Raw genomic sequence first — 27,940 nt, 5'->3', positions numbered from 1 at the left:
GGTGGGTTAAAGGCTGAGGTTTGTTTCAGGGCGCTACGGAAAGCGCCATGACAGGCGGTGCCGGGCACTGCCCTCACAGGGCTGACCCGTGCCAGGAGGACTCGGCAGAGGGCGCAGGCCTAGAGAGGAGATGTGCTGATCTGAGGGAAGGGGCGGGGGCAAGAAGGGTGAGGTGGGAAGGTGGTCCAGGGGGGAGGAGGCAGCCCGGGGAGGGGCGATCTCTTGATAAAATGCGGGGAGGGGGCATTGATGGGGAAATCCGAGTTCAACACGCATCGAAAGGAGTTTTTATTACTTCACACTGCATTCCAGCCCGAGAGAAGCAGCAGCAGCAGCAGCAGGGGCGTCCACCGGAGCCAGGAGGTCAACACAGACAGGGTAAGTGCCTACCGATGCCAAGCGCTATATAATGTCCTCATGTGCCTACCGATGCCAAGCGCTATATAATGTCCTCATGTGCCAACCGATGCCAAGCACTAGATAATGTCCTCATGTGCCAACCGATGCCAAGCACTATATAATGTCCTCATGTGCCTACCGATGCCAAGCACTAGATAATGTCCTCATGTGCCTACCGATGCCAAGCACTAGATAATGTCCTCATGTGCCAACCGATGCCAAGCACTATATAATGTCCTCATGTGCCTACCGGTGCCAAGCGCTATATAATGTCCTCATGTGCCAACCGATGCCAAGCACTAGATAATGTCCTCATGTGCCAACCGATGCCAAGCACTATATAATGTCCTCATGTGCCTACCGGTGCCAAGCGCTATATAATGTCCTTATGTGCCTACCGGTGCCAAGCGCTATATAATGTCCTCATGTGCCTACCGGTGCCAAGCACTAGATACTGTCCTCATGTGCCAACCGGTGCCAAGCACTAGATAATGTCCTCTTGTGCCAACCGATGCCAAGCACTATATAATGTCCTCTTGTGCCTTCCGATGCCAAGCGTTGTCTCTAGAGTTCCCTTGTGCCCACCGATGCCAAACAGTGTGTTTAGTTCCCTTGTGCCCACTGATGCCAAACGATGTCGCTGAATGGCGTTCCCTTGTGCCCTACGATGCCACGTACTGTCTCTGGCTGTGTTCCCTTGTGCCCACAGATGCCAACCTCTAGATAGTATTCCTTTGTGCCTACTAATGCCAAGTACTAGCGTTACCATGTGTCCTACCAATACCAAGCCCCCTCTCTTCAGTGCACCTCGTGTGCCCGGCGCCTCTGCTCCCGGTGCAATCTCCGGCTCCTCGTGTGCTCACTGCGACTTAGATAGAGCTACACACCTGTGCCAAGCACCGCTTGTGCACAGCAGCACTGCTCCTGGCACCTTGTGTGTGTCCACATCGCTGCCAGTGTGCCTGGTACCTTAAAGCGTAGTGCCCAAGTGGGACCAGATTCTCGGGATGTTGCGTGTCCTTGCCCAGACTCGAACCTGGTTCTCCAGATTCGAGGTCGACCGCCCCTGCCGTCAGGCCAACTCTCTACTCGGTGTCTCCTTAACAAATACTTTCCTGAAGAACGTCAACTAACATAGACCTCAATATTCCGAATTGACTCCCATTCAAGGATTGTTGGTGAACGGACTATGCTATTCACCTTGTTTTTTTGCACAGTTATTTATTGTTCATGCTGTATTCTTTATCCGTGGTTTGCTTACTGACTGTCAGCCTTCTGGGTAAGGCAAGGCCCTTCTGTTTTTCACAATGTGTATGTGAAGCGCTCTGATACCTACGGGTCTAGCTAGCGCTATACAAACTTTAAAAAAAAAAAAAAAAAAAAGTGTCCCCAGCACCGCCTTGACATACGGGTATTTTCAGCAACCTCCCGCGAATCACCCACCTTTTTTCACAGGAAATATAGTTTCCTCTCGTGGTATGTATCCGTTCAGTAACACTGTTTACATGTAACCCCCATGGTGTGCCTCGGCACTCGCACACGTGGCATCCGAGCAGTGCCCAGCGCCCTCTTTAGATAGCGAATGTTGCCCTGTGTGTGGCACCCCCGTGTGCCCATACCGCTCTAATAAGACCTTACACGCCAAGCAACTTCCATGTACAGCCCCTTTTCCACATAAGGCTCAATATATCCACCCCCGCCCCCTTTCATGTTGCTAGCGCCGCTGCATAGCGCCTCAGCGAGTGGCCTGCACCCTCTCCGCACTGCTCCCGCGGGTCTCCAGATCTTTACAAAATTCCACCCCACAATGCCCACTCTATGTACTCTGGGCAGTGATCAGCGCCTTCTATGCATAGGACGCTCTTTTCTGCATAGCGCTGAGGGCGTGGATCCGTGTCACCACAGCTCTCGGCGCTATGTTCACTGGTCACCGAGGATAGGACGGCTCTTGTGGCTGAAGTGAGGCATCGCTGTGAGGCAGGATTGTTTCAATGCCAAGATATTAAGAGCAGGAAGGACCCGCCCCACTTCAAGCCGGTCCCGTCCACTGAAGCCCCAGCCTAAGGTCCATCCATTAATGGCCACGCGGCCTAGTGCCGCTGCCCCGTAACTTGTGTTTGAAATGGAAAAATAAAAGTGCAGGTAGTCTATGACAGAGAACATGCTTGTTTCTGAGAAGTGCCGGTACTCTCAAATTAAAGGTATTGCATTTCTCATGAGAAGTGCCGGTACTCTCTTCCTCAATAAAAAAAAGGTGCCGGTACTCCGTACCGGACAGTACCGGCCCATTTAAACCACTGCCCGTACCCTCCTAGAGCCTCATCCCGTGCACGCCCCAAAGCCCCACCCGATCCTGATGAACCAGCCTAGGGGCTCCTTCACCAAGGCAGAGCGACCCAGTGCTCCTGACCCCCCCCCCCTCCAGCGAGCGTTACCCCCTTAGTGACCCCAGGGGCTGAGCTGTCAAGGTGCGGCAGGTGCAGTGGGGCTGCACCTACCGATTGTAGTTTTCACCCACCCACCAGGCCATTTCCCTTTCTTGTACGAGGGACCACCAGGGCACCCTTGCTACCCCACTGGATGACCTGGCCTAGCGCTCCTGCCCGCTTCTCACCCCCCTGGATCTTCACCCGTCTCCAGGGGACCCATCCTCGGGCCCCTCGCTGGCCCCTGAGCTCACCACGCTCCAAAGGACCCTTGTATTTGGATGTTGCTCCACTCTCATACCAGCTCCACCCGTGCCCTCCCCTCAGTCGCCCCCACCACTTACCGACGACTAGACCAAGGCTCTGCATCAGCATCCAGGCCTGGCATGGCCCCAGGAGGCGGGCATTCCCCGTGATAACGGCAACGAGGGGAGTGCTTACGCCTCGACAGCTCGGACACAACCGTAAGAGCTGCCTTGTTCGCCAGGGATGATCCCGGCACACTTACTGCAAAGAACAATGTGTGCCGTGGCACGTGTGGCGTTTGGTCTCACCGCCTGCACACTGCAGGTGCGCACAACTGATTTCATTTCTTCGCCACCACGAGGTGTGCTGATCGAAGCCAGGACAGCATTTACAAAGCACAACTATATGAAAATATTAAATTAAAACAACTAAAACTTGTTTAATTACAGGGAAGTTTTCTAAATAAGTGAGAGTCTCTGCTACTCACACAGACGCCTGCTAAATGTATTTCTGGCATTGATTTATATTGGACCAACATAGCGCCTCCTGGCCCCATCAGAGCGCCCTGCAGCGCATTACTAAAACTGGTAGTTTCTGCTTGACGGGGAGGTTTTTAGTCGGCCTCAGTGTGGTTTGCTGAAGACATCTGGGGAACTTCTGAAAGTTGACCTAGGAATGCATTCCACATGTTGCTTCCCATTGGCTGTGTGGGTTGTAACTCACATTGCCTGGCTTTCTATTGGCTGGCTTTATTTGCTTTAGGCTGCCCAGCTCGAGTTCCTCCCTCCTGTTGCCCAAACTTTACTGTATTCTTCCAAACTGGCTTTCTGTAAACAGGCCTTTGCATCTGGTTCTTATCTTGTCACATTTGCTGTGCATTCAAAGATAGAGGTCAACTGTCAAGCTCTCACTTCCAAGGAGCTTGGTGTTTACTTTTTTAGACTTAAACGAGAGAGAATTTATGTGCCAATCCTGCCCAGTATCCAGGGAAGAGGAGAGGGTGTAGATAAAAAAAAATTCTAACACACACAAAAAATAAATTAACTGATGTTTCAGAACATATCAGAATTAGTAGAAATCAAGCACATTTTGTTCCTTATTCTGAAGTGTTGGGGGAACCCACTTCACTCCAATCTACTCCTCCCCACTTTGCTACAATCTACTCCACTTCAATCTACCCCACGCCACTTCACCCAATCTACCCCACTCCACTCCAATCTACCCCATTCCTCTCTACTGCAATCTAACCCACTCCACTTATTCCAACCCCTTCAACCGCACCCAACTCCTATCTACCCCACTCCACACCAATCAACTGCACTCCACTCAAATCTACCCCACTCTGCTTAAATCTACTCCACCCAATTTCACTCCCCTCCAGTCTACCCCACTACACCCACACCAATCTAACCCAAAACTATCTGCTTCACTCTGACTCCACTCCAATCTACCCCACCCTAATCAACTCCAGTCCAGTTTACCCCACTCATTCCAGTTTACTGCACTCCAAACTCCACAGCATCTGTCCAACTCCTCTCCACTCGAATATACCCCTCTTCAATCTAGCCACACCACTCCAACCTACAACACTCCAATATACCCATATCTACCCCATTCCATTCTAATCTAGATCACTCCACTACAACACTACACCCAAATCTACCCCGCTACACTTCACTCCAATCTAACCCACTGAAATCTACCACTCCACTCCACTCCATCCCAATCTAATCCACTCTGCTGCAATCTACCTCATCTACTCCAATGCAATTTACTCCATTCCTATCTACCCCACCCCCTGTAATCAATTCCAACCCATTCTACCCCAATCCAATCTACCCTACTCCAATCCAATCTACTCCACTGCCAACTAACCCACTCATCACCCCTCTTCAGTCTTCCCCACTCCAATCTATCCCACTGCACTCTAACATGCCCACTCTACTCCCATCAATACACCCTACTCCACTTCAATCTACCCTACTCCACTCTACCCCACTCTAATCTACCCTCTCAAATCCACCAATTCTACCTCACTCCTCTCCAAACCAATCTACCACTCAACATTCCACGTAGCCAATCTACCCCACTACACTCAAATCTAACACAAACCACCCAAATCTAACCAACTACTGTTCAATCTAACCTACTGCACCCCCACTCTATCCTTAAATACCTTACTCCAATGTTACCCATCAAACCAGCCCCAATCCAATCTACCCACCTTCAATCTATTCCAAACTACTCCACTCCACTCCACCCCAATTTATCCCACCCTAATTTAAGCTACCCCACCTCATCCCAACCTACCCAACTCCACTCCAAATCGACGCCACTTCAATCTAATCCACTCCAAACTATCCACTCCTATCTATCTCATTCCAGTCTATCCCACTCTACTCAAGTCTACCCTACTTCACTCCAATCTACCATACCATAATCTACCCAATATACTCCACTCTACCCCACCCTAATCTACCCAACTCCAGTCCAATACTCTCCTCTCCACTCCAATCTACCCCACTCCACCCCAGTCTACTCCACTTCACCCCACTCTATCCCAATTCAATCTACCCCACTCACATCTGCCCTAACATAATACACCTAATCGATCCCAGTCCAATCTATTCCACTGCACTCTAATCTGCCCCTCTCCACCCCAATCTATGCCTCCCCGGTCCTATCTACCTCTACTCCACTCCAAACTACCCCATTACAAACTCCCCCATGTCTAGGTTAACCCACTACATTCCAAACTCCACAGCAATCAATCCAACTCCTTGCCACTCCAATCTACCACAATATACTAAATACTATATCATTTCAGATTTGTTCCCAAACACCATCTAAATAGTACATAATCACTGCTATTTATTTGGCCAAACGCCTGCTAAATACTTCAGGAACACTGCAAAATCAGTTTTGGCTTGACCGTACCGAATATCTGTTTACCACTGGCCACACAGTACACAATCTCTGGTGTGTACCCCGAAGTTGGATAAAAGATACCCCCACCTCATAGCCAGCATCTACCACTGACGTGCCCTAGTAGCACTGTAGGCTGTGGTGGTAAACGTCAGCCTAAGCATAGCATAACAGACGTATTACTATTATAATCATTTTACTATATTATTATTAATTGGGTTATTATAGAGCCAACGTACGCTCTAGTCTAGAGTGTCTCTTGGCGCTAATGGGTGTTGGTTCTTGGTGCTGACACAGAGCCTCCTTATTCCACCAATGGGGAGGTTTTCACCAACGGAGCAACACTGCCATCTCTTTCGATGGCTAATATTGTAATCAGCAGCTGAAGATGGACAACATCTCATAAAGTGTCAGGCGTGGCACTGCACCCGTGGTGTGGTAATGGGAACAACATTTGCGCTGTTAGAGCTAAAAAAAAAATATTTTTGTATAATCTGCAAATTGTGCCACAAAGGATGGTTTATGTGGCCAAAGTGGCAACATATTTATGTGAATAGAGCCTTAGCAGCATAATCACAATTTCCAGTTGCTATTACTTGCACTAAGCACAAGCCCTTGCCCGACTCTATATAACCTTCACCATACAATTATCATGTCCAGTACACGAAGGTCTACCGATGCATCTTATACACCCACTGTTTCTTTAGCACCTGTGTCCAATGCCAGTCTCCAGCTCTGTAGCATCCCTCCTACTTCAGTACCAAGGGGTCAATGTAATTCCCAAATGGAGTCAATTACTCCATCCACAGAGACTATTGCCTCCCTCCGTCGTGCTTACGCCCCACCAAGAAACCTGGGGCCTGTCTTCAGCAACTGTAATGTTAACTGTACTTTGTATCCTTCCATCCCTTTTGTACTCAGCACCCCCCACCCTCCCAATTTATGGTATACTCTTGTGATTCCATGCCTCTTGTACAACTCTATGACTCTAAAAGCGCTCCGAAACCCTAACGGGTCAATTTTGCTCTCTATATAACACAAAAATAAATAAATAAATAAAATCCACCTGGTGGCTGGGCTGCCCACCAGACTTATAAATGACCTCCAGGCTGACGGTCATTTCTAAAGCATTGCCAGGAACCACTGTCACAGCTGTGCCTGTCAATTCATTTTGCTTTTTGGGGCAGGTCTCCATCAACAGGACAGAGTCTTGCCCGTAGATGGTGCATTTAGCAGTTTGCACCGCCCTTTACTGCCAGGGTTTACCTGCTGGTGATGGATAGTGAAACAGACCTTACTTTACGGGGCGTTGTCTCCGCCCTGATTACCCTCATCTAAATCGAGAGGGCGGAGCAGTATCTTGGTGGTAACTATACTCTGTCACCGTTGCGAAAGAGTATACTTACCACTAGGATACAAATCAGGCTCAAGTACCCTACACAATGGTAAGCTTGTGACACCTCAGCCATGATATTTGGCAATCCCACTATACCAGTACAATTATATGCTGGGTCTGGTGGCTCAGAGGACTAAAGCAGCCACTGCAGGGGCCTGTGTTCGACCTCATGGGCACAGGTTCAAACCCTGGCGGGTCCACTCAGCCATTCATCCATCTGAGGTCGATTAAATGAGTACCATTGAGCTGGCTAACAATAAACATCTGTTATTCAGCGCCGGTTCACCTACGGGTAATCGAGCGCTGTACAAATACACGTGTTATTCCTGACCTGCAGCATCCGGGCATTGGAGCCCTGATGTCCATCAGACCTTTTCTAGTAGAAACCTCATGCCTGCTCACAACCAAGGGTACTGCTGGATTGGGATGCTTAAGGGGCAAAGCCCATATCTTTAATAATGGAGTACCATGAAAGGCTGCACGGATGAGGTGCACTGGTAGAGGTGTGTAAGGGACACTGTCCGGCTCCATCTTGCAATCCCTTAGGATTCCCTCTGTTGATCTTAGTCATCATAGGCCCTTGCATCTTAGTAAATAATCCTCCTGCCAACCTACAGCAGTGAGCAAGAAATCTTCATCCATTGCCAAACTCTTTTCCCATCCCTGTGGCGTTCTGCAGGCAGGACACTGAAATAATCAGGGAACCGACATATGTTTAGGGGTGTTGGAATATATTTTCATACTAGGACATCTGCATGACATTCAGGACTTTTGAGGCAATTGGTTTCTCAAGTGTCCCTAATTCATTGTAAGAATTTTTTTAATTTTTATATATCACTGTTGTAAGAAATCCTCTTTTTCGATGGCTTCTGGCTTTTTCTCTGCTAGACACTGCTGGTATTTTGACTCAGTGCACTGAGAAACCACTAACTGGTTTTCAGTGCATGCGTTTATTTTATGGTGTTTAAGTTGACAGTATTCAGTTTCTCAGCCACAGGTGCAAAACCTGCCTGTTCTTTGCAGACGAATGCTGCAGATGTGCTCGTTTCCCTTTGCTTGACCTCTCAGGGGTCTGCAGTGGAGGAAAGGGAGAGGGTGAGCACCTTCCTAGGAGGCCTAGTTGAAGATAAGAAAGGAGTGTATGTCAGTGAATCTTTAAAGGTACTAGCAGGGCTGGGATTTGAGAGGAGGACAGATTTATTTCCATCCTGTCTTTCACTAAAGCCTAAGAACAGAGGTCACCAAACCAGTTTATTTGAGACCTGCCTTGGTATTTAATAGAAGGAAACCAATTTAAATTAACTAAAAAAATAAATGCGGCCCAGTGAAGGGGAATCCCCTGAGAAAGAGGGGGCTCCTGTCTGCATCCAGGGGTTAATATCTCCACCGCCCCCAAAGGCACAAGTTACACTCTAAATGTATGACTGGGTCACGAGTCCTCCTAGTGAAACCAAGTACATTCCCTGCATTCTTTGCACCAACCCGGGCTCTGTTCCCTGGGGTGGCCTCCACCGAGGCCCTCGGTGTATCCATATCCTCTCCCCTTCGGGAAGGGGGGCTAACCCAAGGGGCACAGCGGAGGCACCCCCACTTGGTCACCCTCCCAGATCCAACAAACTCAGACCACACTGGTTAATCATCAAGGAAGAATTGAGGCTGCAGTTTATTTAGACAACTTTCAAGTGATCCTTACACACCATTTATTTCCTTACTCACTGGGCCTGTCCCTTCCTCAACATACCCACAAGCACTATGCCGTACATTCAGTGCCCCATACCATACCCATGAGCACTGTGCCCTACATTCAGTGCCCCGCACCATACCCATGAGCACTGTGCCCTACATTCAGTGCCCCGTACCATACCCATGAGCACCATGCCGTACATTCAGTGCCCCGTACCATACCCATAAGCACTATGCCGTACATTCAGTGCCCCATACCATACCCATGAGCACTGTGCCCTACATTCAGTGCCCCGCACCATACCCATGAGCACTGTGCCCTACATTCAGTGCCCCGTACAATACCCATGAGCACCATGCCGTACATTCAGTGCCCCGTACCATACCCATAAGCACTGTGTCCTACATTCAGTGCCCCGCACCATACCCATGAGCACTGTGCCCTACATTCAGTGCCCCGCACCATACCCATGAGCACTGTGCCCTACATTCAGTGCCCCGTACCATACCCATGAGCACTGTGCCCTACATTCAGTGCCCCGCACCATACCCATGAGCACTGTGCCCTACATTCAGTGCCCCGCACCATACCCATGAGCACTGTGCCCTACATTCAGTGCCCCGTACCATACCCATGAGCACTGTGCCCTACATTCAGTGCCCCGCACCATACCCATGAGCACTGTGCCCTACATTCAGTGCCCCGCACCATACCCATGAGCACTGTGCCCTACATTCAGTGCGCCGCACCATACCCATGAGCACTGTGCCCTACATTCAGTGCCCCGTACCATACCCATGAGCACTGTGTCCTACATTCAGTGCCCCGTACCATACCCATAAGCACTGTGTCCTACATTCAGTGCCCCGTACCATACCCATAAGCACTGTGCCCTACATCCAGTGCCCCGTACCATACCCATAAGCACTGTGCCGTACATTCAGTGCCCCGTACCACACCCATGAGCACTGTGCCGTACATTCAGTGCCCCGCACCATACCCATGAGCACTGTGCCCTACATTCAGTGCCCCGCACCATACCCATGAGCACTGTGCCGTACATTCAGTGCCCCGCACCATACCCATGAGCACTGTGCCCTACATTCAGTGCCCCGCACCATACCCATGAGCACTGTGCCCTACATTCAGTGCCCCGCACCATACCCATAAGCACTGCCCTACATTCAGTGCTATGTATTGCCTCCCCCGATGTGGTCAAGCGGGTGCTTTGAGCCCACTGGGTGACCATTCACTTCCAGCATAAGATTTTACCTTCTACTTCCGGGCAAGCATCTGCTTCCAACCCGCAGGGTGACCCAGTCACCTATGTACCAACTTCTTCTGGCCACAGGCTCTGACATTTGGAGAACTGGTTAATGCCCAGTAATCTCTGACTGCCCTGGGCTGCCAAGAAAAAGCCTCACAGGGACCAAGCTCCCAATATGCCGAAGAAGAGGCGTAAACTTATATTTGTACCCATAACGCATCTGAAGTGACTAAATAGTTTTGGAACCAAACCTATGCTTCAAATGTTAACTCTCCAGGTGGCGATACAAATGGTATCAGAGGTAGAACTATTGATGACTCTAGATCCCCAAGAGGCTTACTTTCATGTCCCAATTCAAGCAGAAAGTCATCCTCTCTTGTGATTTGCAGTGGCAGGGGACCATTACCAGTTTTGAGGTTCTATCTTATAGCTTGACAGTAAGTGTTAACAAAGGTAATAGCTCCAGTGGTGGCGCTAATACATTTGAGAGGTGTACAAGTCCTACCTTATTCAGACAAATTGTCTCTTCTTGTCTTCCTAAGGCCTTCGATTTGGAAAGGGGGTAACTTGCCTCAAAGAAATGGGCTTCCTACTCAACTTCAAGAAATCCCACCTGGGGTAATCACAGCAGATACCTCTGATTGGAGTTGTTTTTTTCAAAAAGGGTTAGCTTGTTCCACATTGCCTTCCCAATGGGCATCAATAAAGGGGGAGGGGTGATTCTGTTTTTAAATCTAGCACAGATTGTTCCTCTAGTAAAGAGATTACTGAAGTCATTTAGATTAAAAACACCAGTGTTGTCCTCAGTGGTTCCTCCATGAGATTTACCAACAGTCCTACAGGGCCTACAAAAGTTTCCTTTGAACCGTTAGGAACTACATCTCTTTAATACAATAAATATTTCTAGAAGCAGTTAGGTCTGGGAAAAGTGTTTCTGCCTCTTGAGCAGAGCAGCAACCTACGCTTCAGAAGGTACTTTTGTAAAGCAGTACCAACTTAATTTGTCTGATTCACATACATTTGGTTTGGGTGTTCTGAAATCTGCTGTGGATTAATAGCAGTTGATGTTCTGCTTAAGGCAATTTAAAAAGAGATTATAAAATGACATGTTCTTGTTTTACTCTCTTATTTGTAAACATTGTGGAATTTAACCTTAGCTTATGTATATCCTCACCTAGCAGTGCTTAATTGAGCAGGAGCTTTCAGGGGGGAACGTCCTTTACAACGGAACTTTTACAACGAAGTACCGTTACGAGGCAGGTTTAACAACGAAAGTCATTACAACGACTTTCACTGGAGGGCGCTCTAGGATAGGTAATAGTTTAATTTACTATCCAACACCTTCCCTACTATCCACGGGGACTGGCGTTGGAATAGTAAATTAAACTATTCACTATCCAGCGCCCCCCCAACGCAAGTCGTTGTAACGACTTGCGTTGTAAAACCTGCGTCGTAACGGTACGCGTTGTAAAAGCACACGTTGTACCGTCATATATCCGCTTTCAGGTGCTCAGCACCTGAACTTCTTTCACAGGGCCGGGGCTACAATTTCTGACCCTGCAGGTGGTGGTCTCAATATTAATTGTTCAAATTCAAAATAAAAAGAATAACATACATTGCATGGTTTCTGGCTGGTAAATGTTCCTAGACAGGCCAGCATATGCCTGTCCAGGCAGGCATGATTGTGTATCACCAAGTTAGTGATGATGTCATCTCGCCGATCACAAATCCAAGAAGTCATCGACAAACTATGTTTAGCATTCTTTTCCCAGAGTCTGCTGCACCATGCCACTGCCTGAGCCTAAGCCTCCCATTGGATAAGAAAACAAGTTACTTACCTGTAACTTCAGTTATCCAGTATTGGTATCTTTCATAGATTCACATGCCTGAATCATTCCCCGTCGTCGAGGCGGGAGTCCCACGGTAAATAAAAAAGCAGTGCCAAAAGCACCTTGTAGTAGTAGGCCCTAGAAAAGGCCTGAGGCCTAAATTATAGTAGCCTATCTACATCATTATGCTAAAAAAGACCAAAGTCTTTGCTCCAACCAATCAGCTTGCAGCACCCTCTAGAACCTTCCCTGCAGAGCCAGTTCTCCTCAGATTTTCGTAGCACAAGTGGGAACAAGCATCCCGAACTTAGAGAACTAAACTCTCCGGGGAGGAGGGTGGGTGCATGTGAATCTATGAAAGATACCAATACTGGATAACTGAAGTTACAGGTAAGTAACTTGTTTTCTTATCCAGTATTGGGGTATCTTTCTTAGATTCACATGCCTGAATCAGAATAGCAAGCAGTAAGCCAGGCAAAGTCGGTTGCGGATGGTGGGAGACTTATTGTAGTGCACCCCCATGAATGTATAATAAACAACCAACAATCGCCTAGAGAATGATCTATTAATAAATCATGTCTATATTCAACATAGAAATTGTGCAATATCCTTCTTGAAAGGAACTTTAAGCATCATAAAAACACACAATATGTTAACATATGTTTGTATATTATAAACAATCTACTGAATTGAGAGTACATTATATGAAATAAGCCAACATTAGTACCTGAATATACTTCTTATGGAAACAGGTGACGTAAAACAGCTTGGCCCACTGCCGCATCATCCTGATTTGCCGATTGTAGGCAGTAGTGTCTTGTAAACGTGTGGACATTCTTCCATGTCGCAGCACGGCAAATGTTCTCAAGCGTCACTCCTGCAAACAAAGCTGCAGACGCTGCCATAGCTCTTGTGGAATGAGATCGAACCGACCTTGTCAACGGTCGATCAGCCTTGATGTGACAGAACTGAATAGCGGATGCAATCCATCTTGAAATTGTGGCCTTAGTGACCGCTTTCCCCAATGTAGTCTGGCCATAAGCTACAAACAGTTGATCTTATTTTCTTAAAGTCTTGGTTCTCTGAAGATAGAACTTTAAGCATCGTTTGATGTCTAAGGAATGCAATGTTCTTTCAGCTGGGGTTGAAGGATTTGGAAAGAAGACTTTCCGCTTGACTGGCTCATTCAGATGAAACTTGGAAGGCACTTTTGGTATGAATGTTGGATTCGTTCGTAAAGTGACATAGTCCTGGGAGAAATGCAGAAAAGGCTCCTTTATAGTGAAGGCTTGAATTTCTCCCACCCTTCTGCGCTAATAACAAAGCAACCTTCCATGTTAAAAACTTTAGATCAGCTCTATGAATGGGCTCGAACGGGTGCTTCATCAGTTGTGAGAGAACAGTGTTGAGCTCCCATTCCGGTGGTGAGGGCTTTACTGGAGGATAAGCCCGGAAAAGACCTCTCATAAATTGCTTGATCAGCGATGAAGAGCAGAGCGATTGAGTGTTAGCCATCTTCCTGTATCTGGATAAGGCCGCTAAGTGGACCTTTATTGACAAAAAAGAAAGACCAGATTGTGCCAAATGCAATAAATAGGGTAACATTTTCTCTGCTGGTGCCTCTATAGGGTGTAAACGTGCAAGAAAAGGGGGATTTGCTGACCCTCACAATGATTTATTATCCCAAAAGATTATTTTGATAACACAAACAAAGATGAATCATCTGTTTGTAAGGGTGACTTTATTTCGACCCTCTTGAAATTTATCAATAATTTTTATATGAATTTTCATGGGTAAGAAAAACACTTTAACATTTACACATATTTACAACTATTATACAACTAACATATATACAAATACACAAACATTTTTACACAAACTTCTTTTACAAAAAAAATATAGCGATTGTATATCCACAAATAATTACTCTTTGCGAAATTTCGAACCACTATAGTACCCACAAGGTAAAGAAAAATGGCAACAAGACTTCAATTCCTCATTGTACAAAAAATCAGTGATAATGAATAATCAATAAATACAAGGGCTAGTTATTTATGATGCCTGTTTGCCGTTTGCCGACGCGTTTCGAATCTGTCAAGAATCGCAGATTCTCCTTAGGGCTCTTTCAATGTAGATAATGTTCGTGAATGGGCGGTGCGGTCTTGCGGTCCAATTATTCTCAAAGGGCTGTGTGCCACGATATTTCAATGTGACAGAAACCTTGATACGATGTGGCGTTAAGGCTGTAAGTTTACACTCTGTATTCAGATTACTCGTGATGCAATTCCTGTGGTATCTGTTGATGTTTCAATGCAGAACGGAGATGGTCGGTCCATTGCCGTTTCTCCTTTTGTTTACAACTGTAATGATTTGTTCACCCGCGCAGGACAAGATTTAAGCTCTCCCGCGGCGTTCGTTTAGGCTTTTTGCAGTCGCGCTGACTCTTGCAAAGTCAGTCCAGGAAAAGGTAGGAGCATACCTAACAGATTGCCGCTCGACATCTTAGTTGAGACAGTAGGCTTGCTGAGGTTGGACATACCTACAGGGTACGAACAATAATAAATATGTAGGCATTGGATAAAATTACACTTGGATGCCCTAAGAAGTTAAACTGGTCCATAGTGAATGGAAGAGACTAGTATAATAAAGGGACTTACACGTGAGTTGAAGTCAACCGCGTTCAGGCGGGGATTTACGTTTCTGTATATCTGGGGTGAATACACTAACCCGGTTCCCCCATTGATTCACAGTTTCGAGAATCTCCTTGTGCCCCACGTCCCTGGGCCGTCCCTGATCCCCGCCTACATAATTATTATTGTTCGTACCCTGTAGGTATGTCCAACCTCAGCAAGCCTACTGTCTCAACTAAGATGTCGAGCGGCAATCTGTTAGGTATGCTCCTACCTTTTCCTTTTAACGTGTGCCTCATTAATATTGTCTCTAACAGCGATCTGTAGACCACTTATTAATACACACCTATTGTCAACATTAATAGGTTGATAGCCCCTCTCCCGTCCTGATGAAGACCCCGCCGCAAGGGTTCTACGAATTCCTGCACATAGTGGGTCGAAACGTCGACAACCAATCCCCTGGATTCCAGCCCCTATCTCCGCAAATTGTAACATTGATGTACTGTTCGGGGCATGTGTTGCTTAATTGACTTGATGTGATTAATGTTCATATGTGCTTTCCAAATTACGATACAGTTTTTCAGATTACTTTCTGTTTTTATGGTCACCTTCCCTACCTACACCTACCTCACTTTACCACCTCCCCTTTCTGGGCACCAATCAACCGTCTTTATAATGAAAAATGCTGGATACTATATCCTAACTGTGTCTGCTGTGTGAATTAAACATTGCAGATTCTTTACTTGTGTTATTATTATTTAATTGTGTGTTAAGTAATTCTGTTCTACATTGGGACCCCCTCTTTCTAGTACATACTCACAGGCAGCAGCGGTGCAAACTTCTCACACTCACACGAAGGACATCACAGGCAGCAGCTGTGCAAGCTTCTTACACTCACAAGGAGACCACAGGCAGCTGAGGTGCAAGCTTCTCCCACTCACAAGAAGGACATCACAAGCAGCAGCGGTGCAAGCTTCTCACACTCACAAGAACGACATCACAGGCAGCAGCAGTGCAAGCTTCTTACACTCACAAGGAGACCACAGGCAGCAGAGGTGCAAGCTTCTCACACTCACAAGAAGGACATCACAGGCAGTAACGGGGCAATATTCTCACACTCACAAGGAGATCACTGGCAGTACACACCACATGAACACACTCCATAACACATAGCAACAATACATTGGCATTTACAATGCCATTAGCTCAAACTCAAATAAATCCGAGCCCGATTGCATTTCTAATGCTTGTTTTTTTTTTGTCGTAGCCCAGGTGGGCGTCGACGTCCCACCATTTGGTGTACCTTCGGTGACGTCAGCGTGCTTCCGGCGGAAGCTACCACCCTTGGGCGCCATCTTCAGATTCTTTTTTCCACCGTTGGGTCTGGATCGTCGCGTGAAGCTCCAGAAGTTTTGGAGGAGGAAAGAAGAAAATACAGCAAACATTCACAGGTGAGGACCTGAGAGGGGAGACGACGAAGAAAGGAGAGAACTTCGAAATCTTCGTCCTTGAAGGAATACGCACACAGCGGGCCCCCTGAGCGCAGGGATGTACAAGACGCCGTTTAAATTCTGCAAGAACTGCCACCACAAGTTCGCACAGAAGGACCAGCACCTAGTCTGCAACCTATGCCTGCCAATCGACCACGAGAGCAGAGACTGCAACGCCTGCTCCGTCTTCAAGCCGAAGACACTCCGAATTCGAGAAGGACAGAGGACGGCTCACCACACGATGCAGGGCAAGGGCCAAGCCCAGACGCTTTATGAACTTGGCCTCTCCACCGACGATGAGGACAACATCGCCGAAGGACCAGATGACTTCACGGTCGCTGAGACCGATAAGAATACGCCTGATAAGGTAGGAGAGTCTACGACCCCGAAAACTCCCACAGGGCCTCGAAAACCTGAGGCAGACTCTCGAAAGTCAGAGCACAGAGCCTCGAAAGGAGCACCGGCGCCGAGCAAATCGACGACCGAAGCTGCATCCTCTGAAAAAGAGCCCAGCGGATCCTCCGAGAAGGACTTCCGGAGGCAGAAGACCAGCGAAATGCAAAGGTCATCGAAGCAAGCCCCCGAAAAAGGGCCTTCGACTTCGACGTCGAAAGAAAAAGAGCCGAAGAAAGCTTCGACGCCGACGCCGAAAAGAGCGGCCGAAACGCTCGACGACGAACATGCCGCAGAAATGCAGAGAAAGAAGAGAAGGCTCGAGGCCGAAATGGAGAACATCCTTCAGAGAAAGAAGGACTTCGACGAAAAAATGAAAAGTTACAAGATCCCCCCGAAGCCGGCACTGACCGTTGCTGAGGTACAGGAGCTCGAGGAGTTCGATGTCGAAGAGCCGCCGAAAACTCCTGAACCTTCGGAGCACGAAGAGGAGGAGAACCTCTACTACACAGAGGGGGATTACGGGGAACAGCAGTCAAGCTACGGTTCAGGTTCCTCGACGGCCCAAGACCAGGAATGGCAGGACATCGAGGCCGAAAACCCAGAGGAGGCGGTGGAAACATACCCCTCGAGGCCTTCGCCACCGGATTACATTGGGGCATACAATGAGGTGGTAAGAAAGGCGGCAACAGCTTATGGGATTAAGCTGGAAGAGGAGAAGCCAAAAGCAGACTTCCTGCTTGAGACATTGCTCCCCATACAGACAAGGAGCCAGTTCCTGCCCATGCTCAAGAGTATCACAGACCAGGGAAAGGAGGCCTTCAAGGACCCGGCTACATGCAAATCTGTAACGCCGAGGACCGAGAAGAAATACAAATTCTCCTCCGAAGACCCAGCTTACATCAAGGGATCCGTCACAGCAGATTCTATCATCGCTGCAACAGCCAGAAAAAGGGCAAACGTCCCAACAACGTCCGGACCACCACCTGACAAAGAAAGCAGGAGGATGGATCTAACTGGCAGGAAAATTGAGAGGAACGCTGCAACGCACTGGCGGATGGCGAATTCCAACGCCCTCCTGAATAGGCACCAATACCAGCACTGGGATGAGATGGGACAGTTGCTCAAGCACCTCCCGGAACAATACCGTGAGAGAGCAGCACACCTGGTGGAGGAAGGGAAGAGCATCGCCAACTCATGCCTGAAGACAGCCTTGGATGGGGCAGAAACATCCAGCAGACTGATGGCTATAGGCATCACAGAAAGAAGGCAAGCATGGCTCAGGATCTCAGGATTCAAGGCTGAAGTCCAGAACAACATCCTGAACACACCCTTCAGCGGTGAAACATTGTTCGGAGCCCCAGTTGATGATAAGCTCACCCAACTGAAGAAGGACAACGAGACGGCAAGGTCCATGGGAGCCCTGCAGTTCAGGGGGATGGGAAGGGGCACTCCTTCACGGAGGCCGAACGGCAGAGGTGGAAGCCAGCGAGGAGATTCTCACCAGAGTTTCCATCAGGGGCAACAGAGTGACAGCCAAGGCCACCAGGGCCAGCAGAGGCAAAACTGGAACTACCAAGGCAGAGGCCAGTCCTTTCGGTCGAGAGGAAATGGACGGGGCCAGAGAAGGAGAGGCGGTGAACAGCCCCCCTCTTAAGTGACTTCACACGAGAGGTGCTCCACCACCCACACCCTCCGGGGGAGGAGCACGGAAAAATTAATAGGAGAGGGCTACACGGACAAGACACAAAGGAACATGCAACGCCAGTAGGAGGAAGATTGAGATTTTTTCTCCAAGAGTGGAGAAAAATAACAACAGACAAGTGGATACTCAATATTATGCAGTTCGGGTACTGCATAGAGTTGGAAAAAAGGCCACCAAACAGAAAACCAAAGAAAAGACAGCACTCAGGAATAGAGCTGCAACTACTGCAAGAGGAAGCCCAAGAACTCCTCCTCAAAGCGGCCATAGAAAGGGTCCCCTTCAAAGAACGGAACATGGGAGTGTACTACTTCCTAGTGCCAAAGGTGGACGAAAGCCTAAGACCCATCCTGGACCTACGGTTCCTAAACAAATACGTCAAAACCCAAAAATTCAAAATGACGTCCCTACAAGAGGTCATTCCTCAGATAAAAGCAGGGGACTTCTTGTCCACCATAGACCTCAAGGATGCATACCTGCACATCCCCATGAACAAGCAGCACAAGCACATGCTAAGGTTCACAGTAAACAAGGATCACTACCAATTCACGACCCTAGCTTTCGGCCTAAAGTCCGCACCAAGGGTGTTCACCAAATGCCTCGCGGCAGTGGCCGCACACCTAGGGAGAAAGGGGATACACGTGGACCCCTACCTCGACGACTGGCTGGTGAAGGCAAACTGCTACAGGACATGCAAAGAGCACGCAGAACAGGTGACAGGAACGCTAGCAAACCTGGGTTTCTCCATACACTGGGGCAAAAGCTCGATGGAACCAGGGCAAGTGAAGATCTTCCTGGGAGCCCAGATCGACACCATACAATGCAGAGTCTTACCGAGCAAAAAGAGAACGCTCAGTCTACTGAGGGAGAAACGTCACTACCAGAAGGGGCGATCTCTGACAGGGAGGACTGTGAGCAAGATCTTGGGGATGAGGGCATCATGCATTCACCTGGTCCCCAATGTACGCCTAAAATTGAGACCACTCCAAGAGTGGCTGCAACAACAATGGTCACAAGCCACAGGAAGTTGGGAGGATCTAGTGGTTGTAACGCACAGGGTGCAGGAAGAGATAAGGTGGTGGACCAAGGAGAGACTAACAGAAGGGAAACCTAACACCACCGGACCCAACAGTGACCATCACCACAGACGCATTCCCAGAAGGGGTGGGGCGCACACATGAACAGGCTCAGAGTGAGGGGTCTGTGGAGCCCTTCAGATGCAGTCAGGCACATCAACTACCTGGAACTGAAAACTGTGTTGCTAGCCCTCAAGGCCTTTCAGAAACACCTACACAACCAAAAGGTGCTAATACAAACAGACAACACCACAACAATGTTTTACATAAACAAACAGGGGGGAACTCAATCGTTCCCGCTGTCAAACTTGGCACAGGAGATCTGGAAATGGGCCATACCACTAAAAATAGACCTGCTAGCCATACACCTGCCAGGGAAGGACAATGTAGAAGCGGATTGGCTCAGCAGGCAGACTTCAGCATCCCACGAGTGGGAACTCAACAGTCAGGAAACAGAGAGTCTATTCAGGAAGTGGGGCACCCCAACAATAGACCTATTTGCAACACACCGGAATGCAAAATGCCAATACTTTGCATCCAGACCACCAGAGGCACGGTCCCAGGAGAATGCCCAATGGATAAGCTGGTCAAAAACATTTGCCTACGCTTTTCCCCCGATACCACTGATCCCCAGGGTTCTCAACAAATGCATGAAGAGCAACATGACGCTCATCCTTGTGGCACCACAATGGGCCAGACAGACGTGGTATTCTCAGATAATGGAGATGGCGCAGGGGCCCCCCACAAGTTCTCAAAAAGAAGAGACCTACTCTCCATGGAAAACGGAGGAATTCTACACCCAGAGCCAGAGAGCCTCAACCTCTCAGCCTGGCTCCTGAGGACTTAGAATTTGCACACCTAAAACTACCAGAGAGCACCCTGCGGGTGCTGCGAGAGGCAAGAAGGCCCAGCACACGCACGTGCTATGGGGAAAAATGGAAAAGATTCACTCAATGGTGTTGCAAGAAACAGCTCCAAAGGAGACTGACCAAGGAGTCCACGGTGCTAAGGTACCTCACACACCTAATTAAGGCAAAGCTAAGCTCATCCTCACTGAGAGTGCACCTAGCAGCGATTGTGGCATACACAAGAGGAGAAACAGGGAAAAGCTTCTTCACATCTCAAGTCGTGAAAAGATTCCTGGAAGGGGCTAAAAGAATAGCGCCGCCAAAGAGAATGCCGCCACTGGCCTGGAACCTAAATGTGGTACTGACGAAGCTCATGAAAGCACCTTTCGAACCCAGACACAAAGCATCACTGCAAATGTTGACAATGAAGACGGCCTTCCTGGTGGCAATCACCTCACTACGAAGGGTGAGCGAACTACAGGCACTCACACTGCAGGAACCCTACATCCAGATACACAGTGACAGGGTCATGATGAGAACTGACCCACACTTCATGCCAAAGGTGGTGTCAAGGTTCCACATGAATCAGAGTATTCAGATCCCTAGCTTCTTCCAAAACCCCACTACAAGCGCTGAGAGGTCGCTCCACACCCTAGACGCAAGAAGGGCTGTGATGCACTACATTGAAAGAACGAAGGACCACAGGAAGACGAAACAGTTCTTCGTGTCCTTCGCTAACAGTTACATGGGCAAACCAGTTACTAAAAACACCATAGGCCGATGGATCGCACAGACAATTCAGTTCTGCCACAAGCAAGCTGGCCAGGAGCTAACAGGAGGGGCACAAGCCCACTCCACCAGGAAGAAAGGAGCAACAATTGCCTTTCTGGCCAACACACCGATTCAGGATATATGCCTGGCGGCAACATGGGCTTCAGTACACACTTTCACGAAGCAGTACTGCGTGGATGTACAGATGAGCAAGGAAGCACAAGTAGGACAAAAAGTGCTTCAACATATTTTTAACAACCAACGCTCATCTTCCACCCAACCACCACAAAAGTAACGAAAACCGCTACAAAATCTATGCACAGCATAGTGAATCCAGAAAGATTCACGCTGCAAAACGAATAGTTTCTTACTTGTCGGTGTAGTTTTGCAGCTTGAAGATCTTTCTGGATTCACTAGCGAACCCACCTGCCTACGCCAGAAAGATGAGGCTGGAAAAGAGGGTGGAAAAACATGGAAAAGAAAGCAAGTTGGAACAATTACAAGATACGTGGAAAGACTAACGTTGAAAAAACGATTAACAAACATAGCCATGGATTCACTATAAAGACAAAAAAGGAAAAGAGACAGAAAAAAGAATCCGAAGATGGCGCCCAAGGGTGGTAGCTTCCGCCGGAAGCACGCCGACGTCACCGAAGGTACACCAAATGGTGAGACGTCGACGCCCACCTGGGCTACGACAAAAAAAAAAAAGAGAAAAAAGACTACGATTCCGGACCCAACCACCAGATTGCGGAATATGCACAGCATAGTGAATCCAGAAAGATCTTCAAGCTGCAAAACTACACCGACAGGTAAGAAACTATTCGTTCCTGTATATACTTTCCTAACTCCCATAGTCTATCTTGCATGGTTCTGGAAATTTCCGATCTTATGAGAAAGCTCCACTCTCCTTTCATGTAACTTCCCACCTTAAGGGACTCTGTCAGTATGTTTGATAAATTGATCAAAATATTTCCAGGCTGTCCCTTTCGAGAGGATCTAGGTGGATCCGCTGTATGTCTTCTTCCAGAGCAACTACATCATTGCCAGGAATAAATCCTTCAGTAGATTAATCATAAAAACCTTTGTTCTCGCCCTCTAATCCCTCTGGTACTCTGATATTATTACTTCCTGCTTTATTTTCGAGTACCTCCATTTTATCACAGAGATCTTTGTCCCCCATTTTTAGAGTCTAAATGTCCTTTTGATTAGTTTTGATCTCCCTATTAAGCGCCTATGGAGGTTTCCATCGCACTCATCCTTTCCATAAAGGAGTTCATCTTGGAATCTAGAGCATCACATCACTCCCTGAATTTTTTCTTGGCTCTACTCCGATCTCGCGAACTTTTCTCTGCCTTCGCCAATCAGAATGGTAAGCATCTTCTCTTCCCCTAGCTGGCTTTCTTCTCCACCCAGCTGAGAGCTCAGATTTTGTATACAAGAGTCATGTGGCAATGCCTGCTCTTGCTCGTCATTTGCTGCTAGAATTTGGAATTAATTCAGTCTACACTATCCCATTTGCTGGAAGAGATTTCTTTCTCTCCCCCGACTCCCCCATGTTGACATCGTTGCTTTTTGGGCTCTAACCAGACCCTGCCTTGTGATCCTGAGGGGGTAAAGAGATATGGCACTCTTCCCCTATTGATTGAACCTTGAAATAGGAGCGGAAAGAGGAGGTCATCGTGATGCATTCTACTGCTTTCCCACCCTTCCGCCCAGTCTCTTGTGGGTTAACCTGTTCTCCAGGATGTTTTTGGGACTAATCCTTCTTTCCACTTCCTGGGGTCCCTTCTATTATGCATTTTATTGTTCTACATAATTTTCAAAGTTGCAGCGAAGCGCATCTGGCTGTGGCTCCTAATAATCTAAGTTCCTGAATATACTTTCCTAACTCCCATTGTCTATCTTGCAAGGTTCTGGAAATTTCCGATCTTATGAGAAAGCTCCACTCTCCTTTCATGTAACTTCCCACCTTAAGGGACTGTCAGTATGTTTGATAAATTAATCAAAATATTTCTTGGCTGTCCCTTTCGAGAAAGGATCTAGGTGGATCCGCTGTATGTCTTCTTCCAGAGCAACTACATCATTGCCAGGAATAAATCCTTCAGTAGATTAATCATAAAACATTTGTTCTCGCCCTCTAATCCCTCCGGTACTCTGATATTATTCCTTCCTGCATTATTTTCGAGTACCTCAATTTTATCACAGAGATCTTTGTCCCCCATTTTCAGTCTAAATCTCCTTTTGATTAGTTTTCATCTCCCTATTGAGCTCCGATGGAGGTTTCCATCGCGCTCATCCTTTTAATAAAGGAGTTCATCTTGGATTCTAGAGCATCACATCACTCCCTGAATTTTTTCTTGGTTCTTCTCTGATCTCACAAACTTTTCTCTGCCTTTGCCAATCAGAATGGTAAGCTTCTTCTCTTCCCCTAGCTGGCTTTCTTCTACCTCGCTGAGAGCTCAGATTTTGTATACAAGAGTCATGTGGCAATGTGTGCTCTTGCTCGTCATTTGCTGCTAGAATTTGGAATTAATTCAGTCTACACTATCGCATTCGCCGGAAGAGATTTCTTTCTCTCCCCTGACTCCCCCATGTTGACACCGTTGCTTTGTGGGCTCTAACCAGACCCTGCCTTGTGATCCTGAGGGGGTAAAGAGATATGGCACTCTTCCCCTATTGATTGAACCTTGAAATACGAGCGCAAAGAGGAGGTCATCTTGATGCATTCTACTGCTTTCCCACCCTTCCGCCCAGTCTCTTGTGGGTTAACCTGTTCTCCAGGATGTTTTTGGGACTAATTGAGGGAGAGCTCTGAGGCAGAGCTCCTTCTTATGATATTAGGGTTTTCCTGACTATCGCTTTGGTTCATGGAGGCCAGGCTGATGGTAGTGAGCTAGAGCGCCTGACTCGGTCTCGCCCAGAATATGCTTAGTTCTTAACGCATACCTGTTTGTTTGCCCTTCGAGGTTGCTTTGTTCCAAATCTGCCTGCCCCACCCTGGCATGAATTCCCCTTTTACCTGCCTTCCTTCCTGCAGCAGGAGAGCTGGAGGATATGCATGGGTTTTTTATGCCACAGCATGTTCTCCTTGTCGAATTCAAACATGTTCCGCAAACATTTTTCCCTTCTCTGGATCCAAAATGAGCTCCAACTGTTGGCCGAGATGAGGGCAGCTAACTAACCTCAGCTTTCCCAGCCGATGTCGGCTCTGCCGGGAATGCCCCTGAAACAGATCCTAGCTGAGGCTCACCAGTCTCTGCAGAGCCTTGATGCTGCCTCCGCCCACAAACCCGCTCCACGCTGTCAAGTATTGACCAAAGCTAATCATGGGCTTGGCATGAGTACTCCACAGGACCAAGACCACTGCCGAAACTTCCCTCTCCTTGAAGTAAGAATCCCTTGTTTTTTGTCGTGCGCACTCACATAGCGTGCTTTAATTCACCAAAGAGGTAAGAGGGCTCCTGGCCAGCACTACCTGCCGGCCGCCATGTTCCCTCCAGCCTGTGTGCTTAAGCTCCTTGCTATCTTGTTGTTTAATTTGAAAAAAGTACATTTAAAAATAAAAATAGTTTAAGTATTTTTAAAACCTCTGACAATCTGGTACTTTCTCTGTTGATGTCAATTAGTTGTTCTTTATGAGCTACTGTATAATCTTTTCTAAAGTTTCAGGTAATGAAGATTACCGGTAAGTAATGTATTCAATAATGTACATGGTTCTTTCAACCCATAAGGAATAGTTAAAAATCTTGATTATTCCTTGCTATCTTGTTGTTTAATTTATATTTTTTTTAAACGAATTAATTTTAAAACCTGACAACCTGATGCTGTTTATAGAACTATGCATTACACAGCTGTGTCCTTTCTCTGTTGATGTCAATTTGTTGTTCTTTATGAGTTCCTGTAATCTTTTCTAAAGTTTTAGATTTCTGTTTTCTTTGACAGAATTACCTTGAACAATGGGCCGCTCTGCAAGTGCTGCCTCCAGAGGGGGAAACAGATCCTCATTTAAGGGTGCCAGGGCCCCAACATTCAAACCAGGCTCCATGAGCTCTAACCCAACTTCAGGAAGGGCAAAGACGACAGGCATGCACAGTGCTCAGGTTACCCACTCAAGGGGTGCCACCAGGTCTGTTCCCTCTTACACGGCCGCCAGAAGTGCTCAATCCCATCAAACAAGCAGAACAACACCGTCCAATATAACCCTGGGGAAGGCAGTCAAAGCAATAGAGAAGGAAACGCGTGGTCAACAAGACAACCCAAAATGGCATGAATGGCGAGAAAACCGCATCACGGCCTCTGTAGCGCACAAGATTGCCAATAGCCATTTTGTGAATGACAAGAGTTCAGAGGTGCCACAGTCTTATCTCAAGGCAGTTGTGGGTCAGAGTCGTGTCATACAGACCCCAGCTACGTCCTGGGGAATTCAGAATGAAAAGAGGGCAGTCCAGGAATATGAGCACCTCAAGTCCAGGAATTCAAGAGGAGGCATCAAAGTTGAAGACTGTGGCATCTTCATTCACCCAAAGAAGACCTGGCTGGCTGCCACTCCAGATGGTGTTGTTACGAACAGCTCTACTGGAAAGCCCATTGGCCTCCTGGAGGTCAAGTGCCCGTACAAACACAAAGACCACACAATAAGAGAAGCTTGCAAAGATGACAACTTCTGCTTGACCCCAGCTGGTGGTTCCTACACTCTCAAGAAAGACCATCCATACTACACACAGGTGCAGACACAGATGGCAACCTCAGGCGTCAAGAAGACTGACTTTGTGGTGTACACCGAGAAGGAGACCACCTATGCTCCTGTTAAGTTTGATGCTAAGTTCTGGAAGGCGACTGAGCCCAAGCTGGAAAAATTCTACAATGATGCAGTTGTTCCGCATTTGGAGAATAATAACCACTGAGCATAGAGTAAACAAGAATACAACATTGGAGGATGCACTGGGTTCCATCAATGTCAGAGTCATCAGATGTCAATGTCAAACCAACTAGGATGCATTTCCATAATACACATGAATCGCTCGACCCACATTCTACAGTAAAGTAAAAGTATAACTTTGTGAAGGAACGAGGTGCATACCCCTGTTGAAGTTGTTTCCATTGCAGGAATTTTATTAAAGAAGATATCATTTTGCATGCAAAACCTGTAGAAAAAAGACTCTTGCTAAAATACCTTTATAGACGTGTATATATGAGAGGAAAAATACTTCTCAATAAACGTTGTTCTTTACAGTTGTTATATATAAGACTAGATTGTTTCTTTGTTCATGTTTTTCAGAATTTTTGATATTATCAACAAGGTGGCATCATACACTGCTAGAAATGTATTAAGTTCCATAAAATGGCCCCATGTTAAAAGGTAGTTTATTTCTTGAAAATGAAGAAACGGCCAATGTCTCTTCTTTAAGTTGCATTTATTCTTGAAGTCAAAAGGTTAACAGCTCATCCACCCAACTGACAGCAAGCTCTTCAAAGATACAAAGGAATCTCAAGCAGAGCAGGTTCTAAGCATTCTAATCTAGAACTACAACTATGTTATTGTAAGAACTTCTGTACAAGAAATAAATAATAATAAAAAGAACATTACAACACCCCACCTGTATTCATATATTCATATGGAATTATTAATGTTGCTATATATGTACAATGGCGACCCGCATACATATTGCTAACATGAAGGTCCACCTGCCCGATTTCAATGCTCGCCCTAAAATGTAGTCATCTTTTACTGTTCCTTTTCACCAAGCAAAATCTGGTGGTAAGAAATATTAAAAACATAATGCTCCCCCCGCCATGGGAGAAGACTCTCATAGTGAGGGGAGCTTTATATTTTTTCTTAAAAAATAAAATCCCATTTTGGGATTTTCTTCTTGTAAAAGGGCGGCAAGTTTGTGAGGTGCAAGCATGCACGGATGCACAGGGAGGCCACACTTAACCCCTATAAACTGAGAGCGCAGCAGGTTTGTGAGGTGCAAGCATGTACAGATACACAGGGTGGTCACACATAACACCTATAAACTGAGAGCGCATACATGGATTCACAGGGAAGTCACACTTAACCCCTATAAACTGAGAGCGCAGCAGGTTTGTGAGGTGCAAGCATGTACAGATGCACAGGGAGGTCACACTTAACCCCTATAAACTGAGAGCGCATACATGGATTCACAGGGAAGTCACACTTAACCCCTATAAACTGAGAGTGCAGCAGGTTTGTGAGGTGCAAGCATGTACAGATGCACAGGGTAGATCAAAGGTAACCCCTAGAAACTGAGAGCGCATGTATGGATTCAAAGGGAGGCCACACTTAACCCCTATAAACTGAGAGCGCAGCAGATTTGCAAGGTGCAAGCATGTACGGATGCACAGGGAGGTCACACTTAAGCCGTATAAACTGAGAGTGCTGCAAGTTTATGAGGTGCAAGCATGCACGGATGCACAGGGAGGTCACACTTAACCTGTGTAAAGTGAAAGTGCAGCAGGTTTGCAAGGGTCAAGAATGACGCAGGCACAGGGATGTCACACAACCCATATTATCCTAGAGTGCAGCAGGTTTTCAAGGTGCAAGCATGATGGAAGCACAGGGAGGTCACACTTAACCCATATTATCCTAGAGTGCAGCGGGTTTGCAAGGTGCAAGCATGACGGAGGCACAGGAAGGTCACACTTATCCCATATTATCCTACAGCGCAGCAGGTTTGCAAGGTGCAAGCATTACAGATGTACAGGGAGTTCACACGAAGCCCTATAAACTGAGAGCAGAGCAGGTTTGTGCAGCTCTAGAACACATATAAAGTGTTTTTTATTTATATTTGAGGTTTGAAGTAAGAACAGATAAAGGCTAAAAGTACCAGCTTT

At 47.2% G+C, this 27,940-nt stretch overlaps 2 protein-coding genes across 3 annotated transcripts in view; one reads left to right on the top strand and one right to left on the bottom strand.

The window, feature by feature from the left end:
- LOC144791017 (cytochrome P450 2J2-like) overlaps positions 1-27,940 on the bottom strand; it is a 381,495-nt gene that overhangs the window by 209,643 nt on the left and 143,912 nt on the right. The window contains exon 3 of one of the 2 annotated variants that reach the window (XM_078665646.1): positions 12,900-13,720. The exons of the other annotated variant lie outside the window; for it this stretch is intronic. Coding sequence (XP_078521772.1) covers positions 12,900-13,007 — 108 coding nt within the window. The 5' untranslated portion in view covers positions 13,008-13,720. The remainder of the gene's footprint in view (positions 1-12,899; positions 13,721-27,940) is intronic. 2 annotated transcript variants of the gene reach the window in all.
- On the top strand, positions 287-26,672 carry LOC144791018 (uncharacterized). Its single transcript, XM_078665649.1, has 2 exons — positions 287-378; positions 25,028-26,672. Exon 2 carries the CDS (start codon positions 25,042-25,044, stop codon positions 25,987-25,989), a length of 948 nt encoding a protein of 315 aa, XP_078521775.1. The 5' UTR covers positions 287-378; positions 25,028-25,041; the 3' UTR covers positions 25,990-26,672.

The sequence above is a fragment of the Lissotriton helveticus genome, chromosome 11, assembly GCF_964261635.1.
Source record: "Lissotriton helveticus chromosome 11, aLisHel1.1, whole genome shotgun sequence".
Taxonomy (NCBI): domain Eukaryota; kingdom Metazoa; phylum Chordata; class Amphibia; order Caudata; family Salamandridae; genus Lissotriton; species Lissotriton helveticus.
The sequence above is the reverse complement of the archived record's forward strand: the minus strand, read 5'-3'. Positions and strand labels throughout refer to the sequence as shown.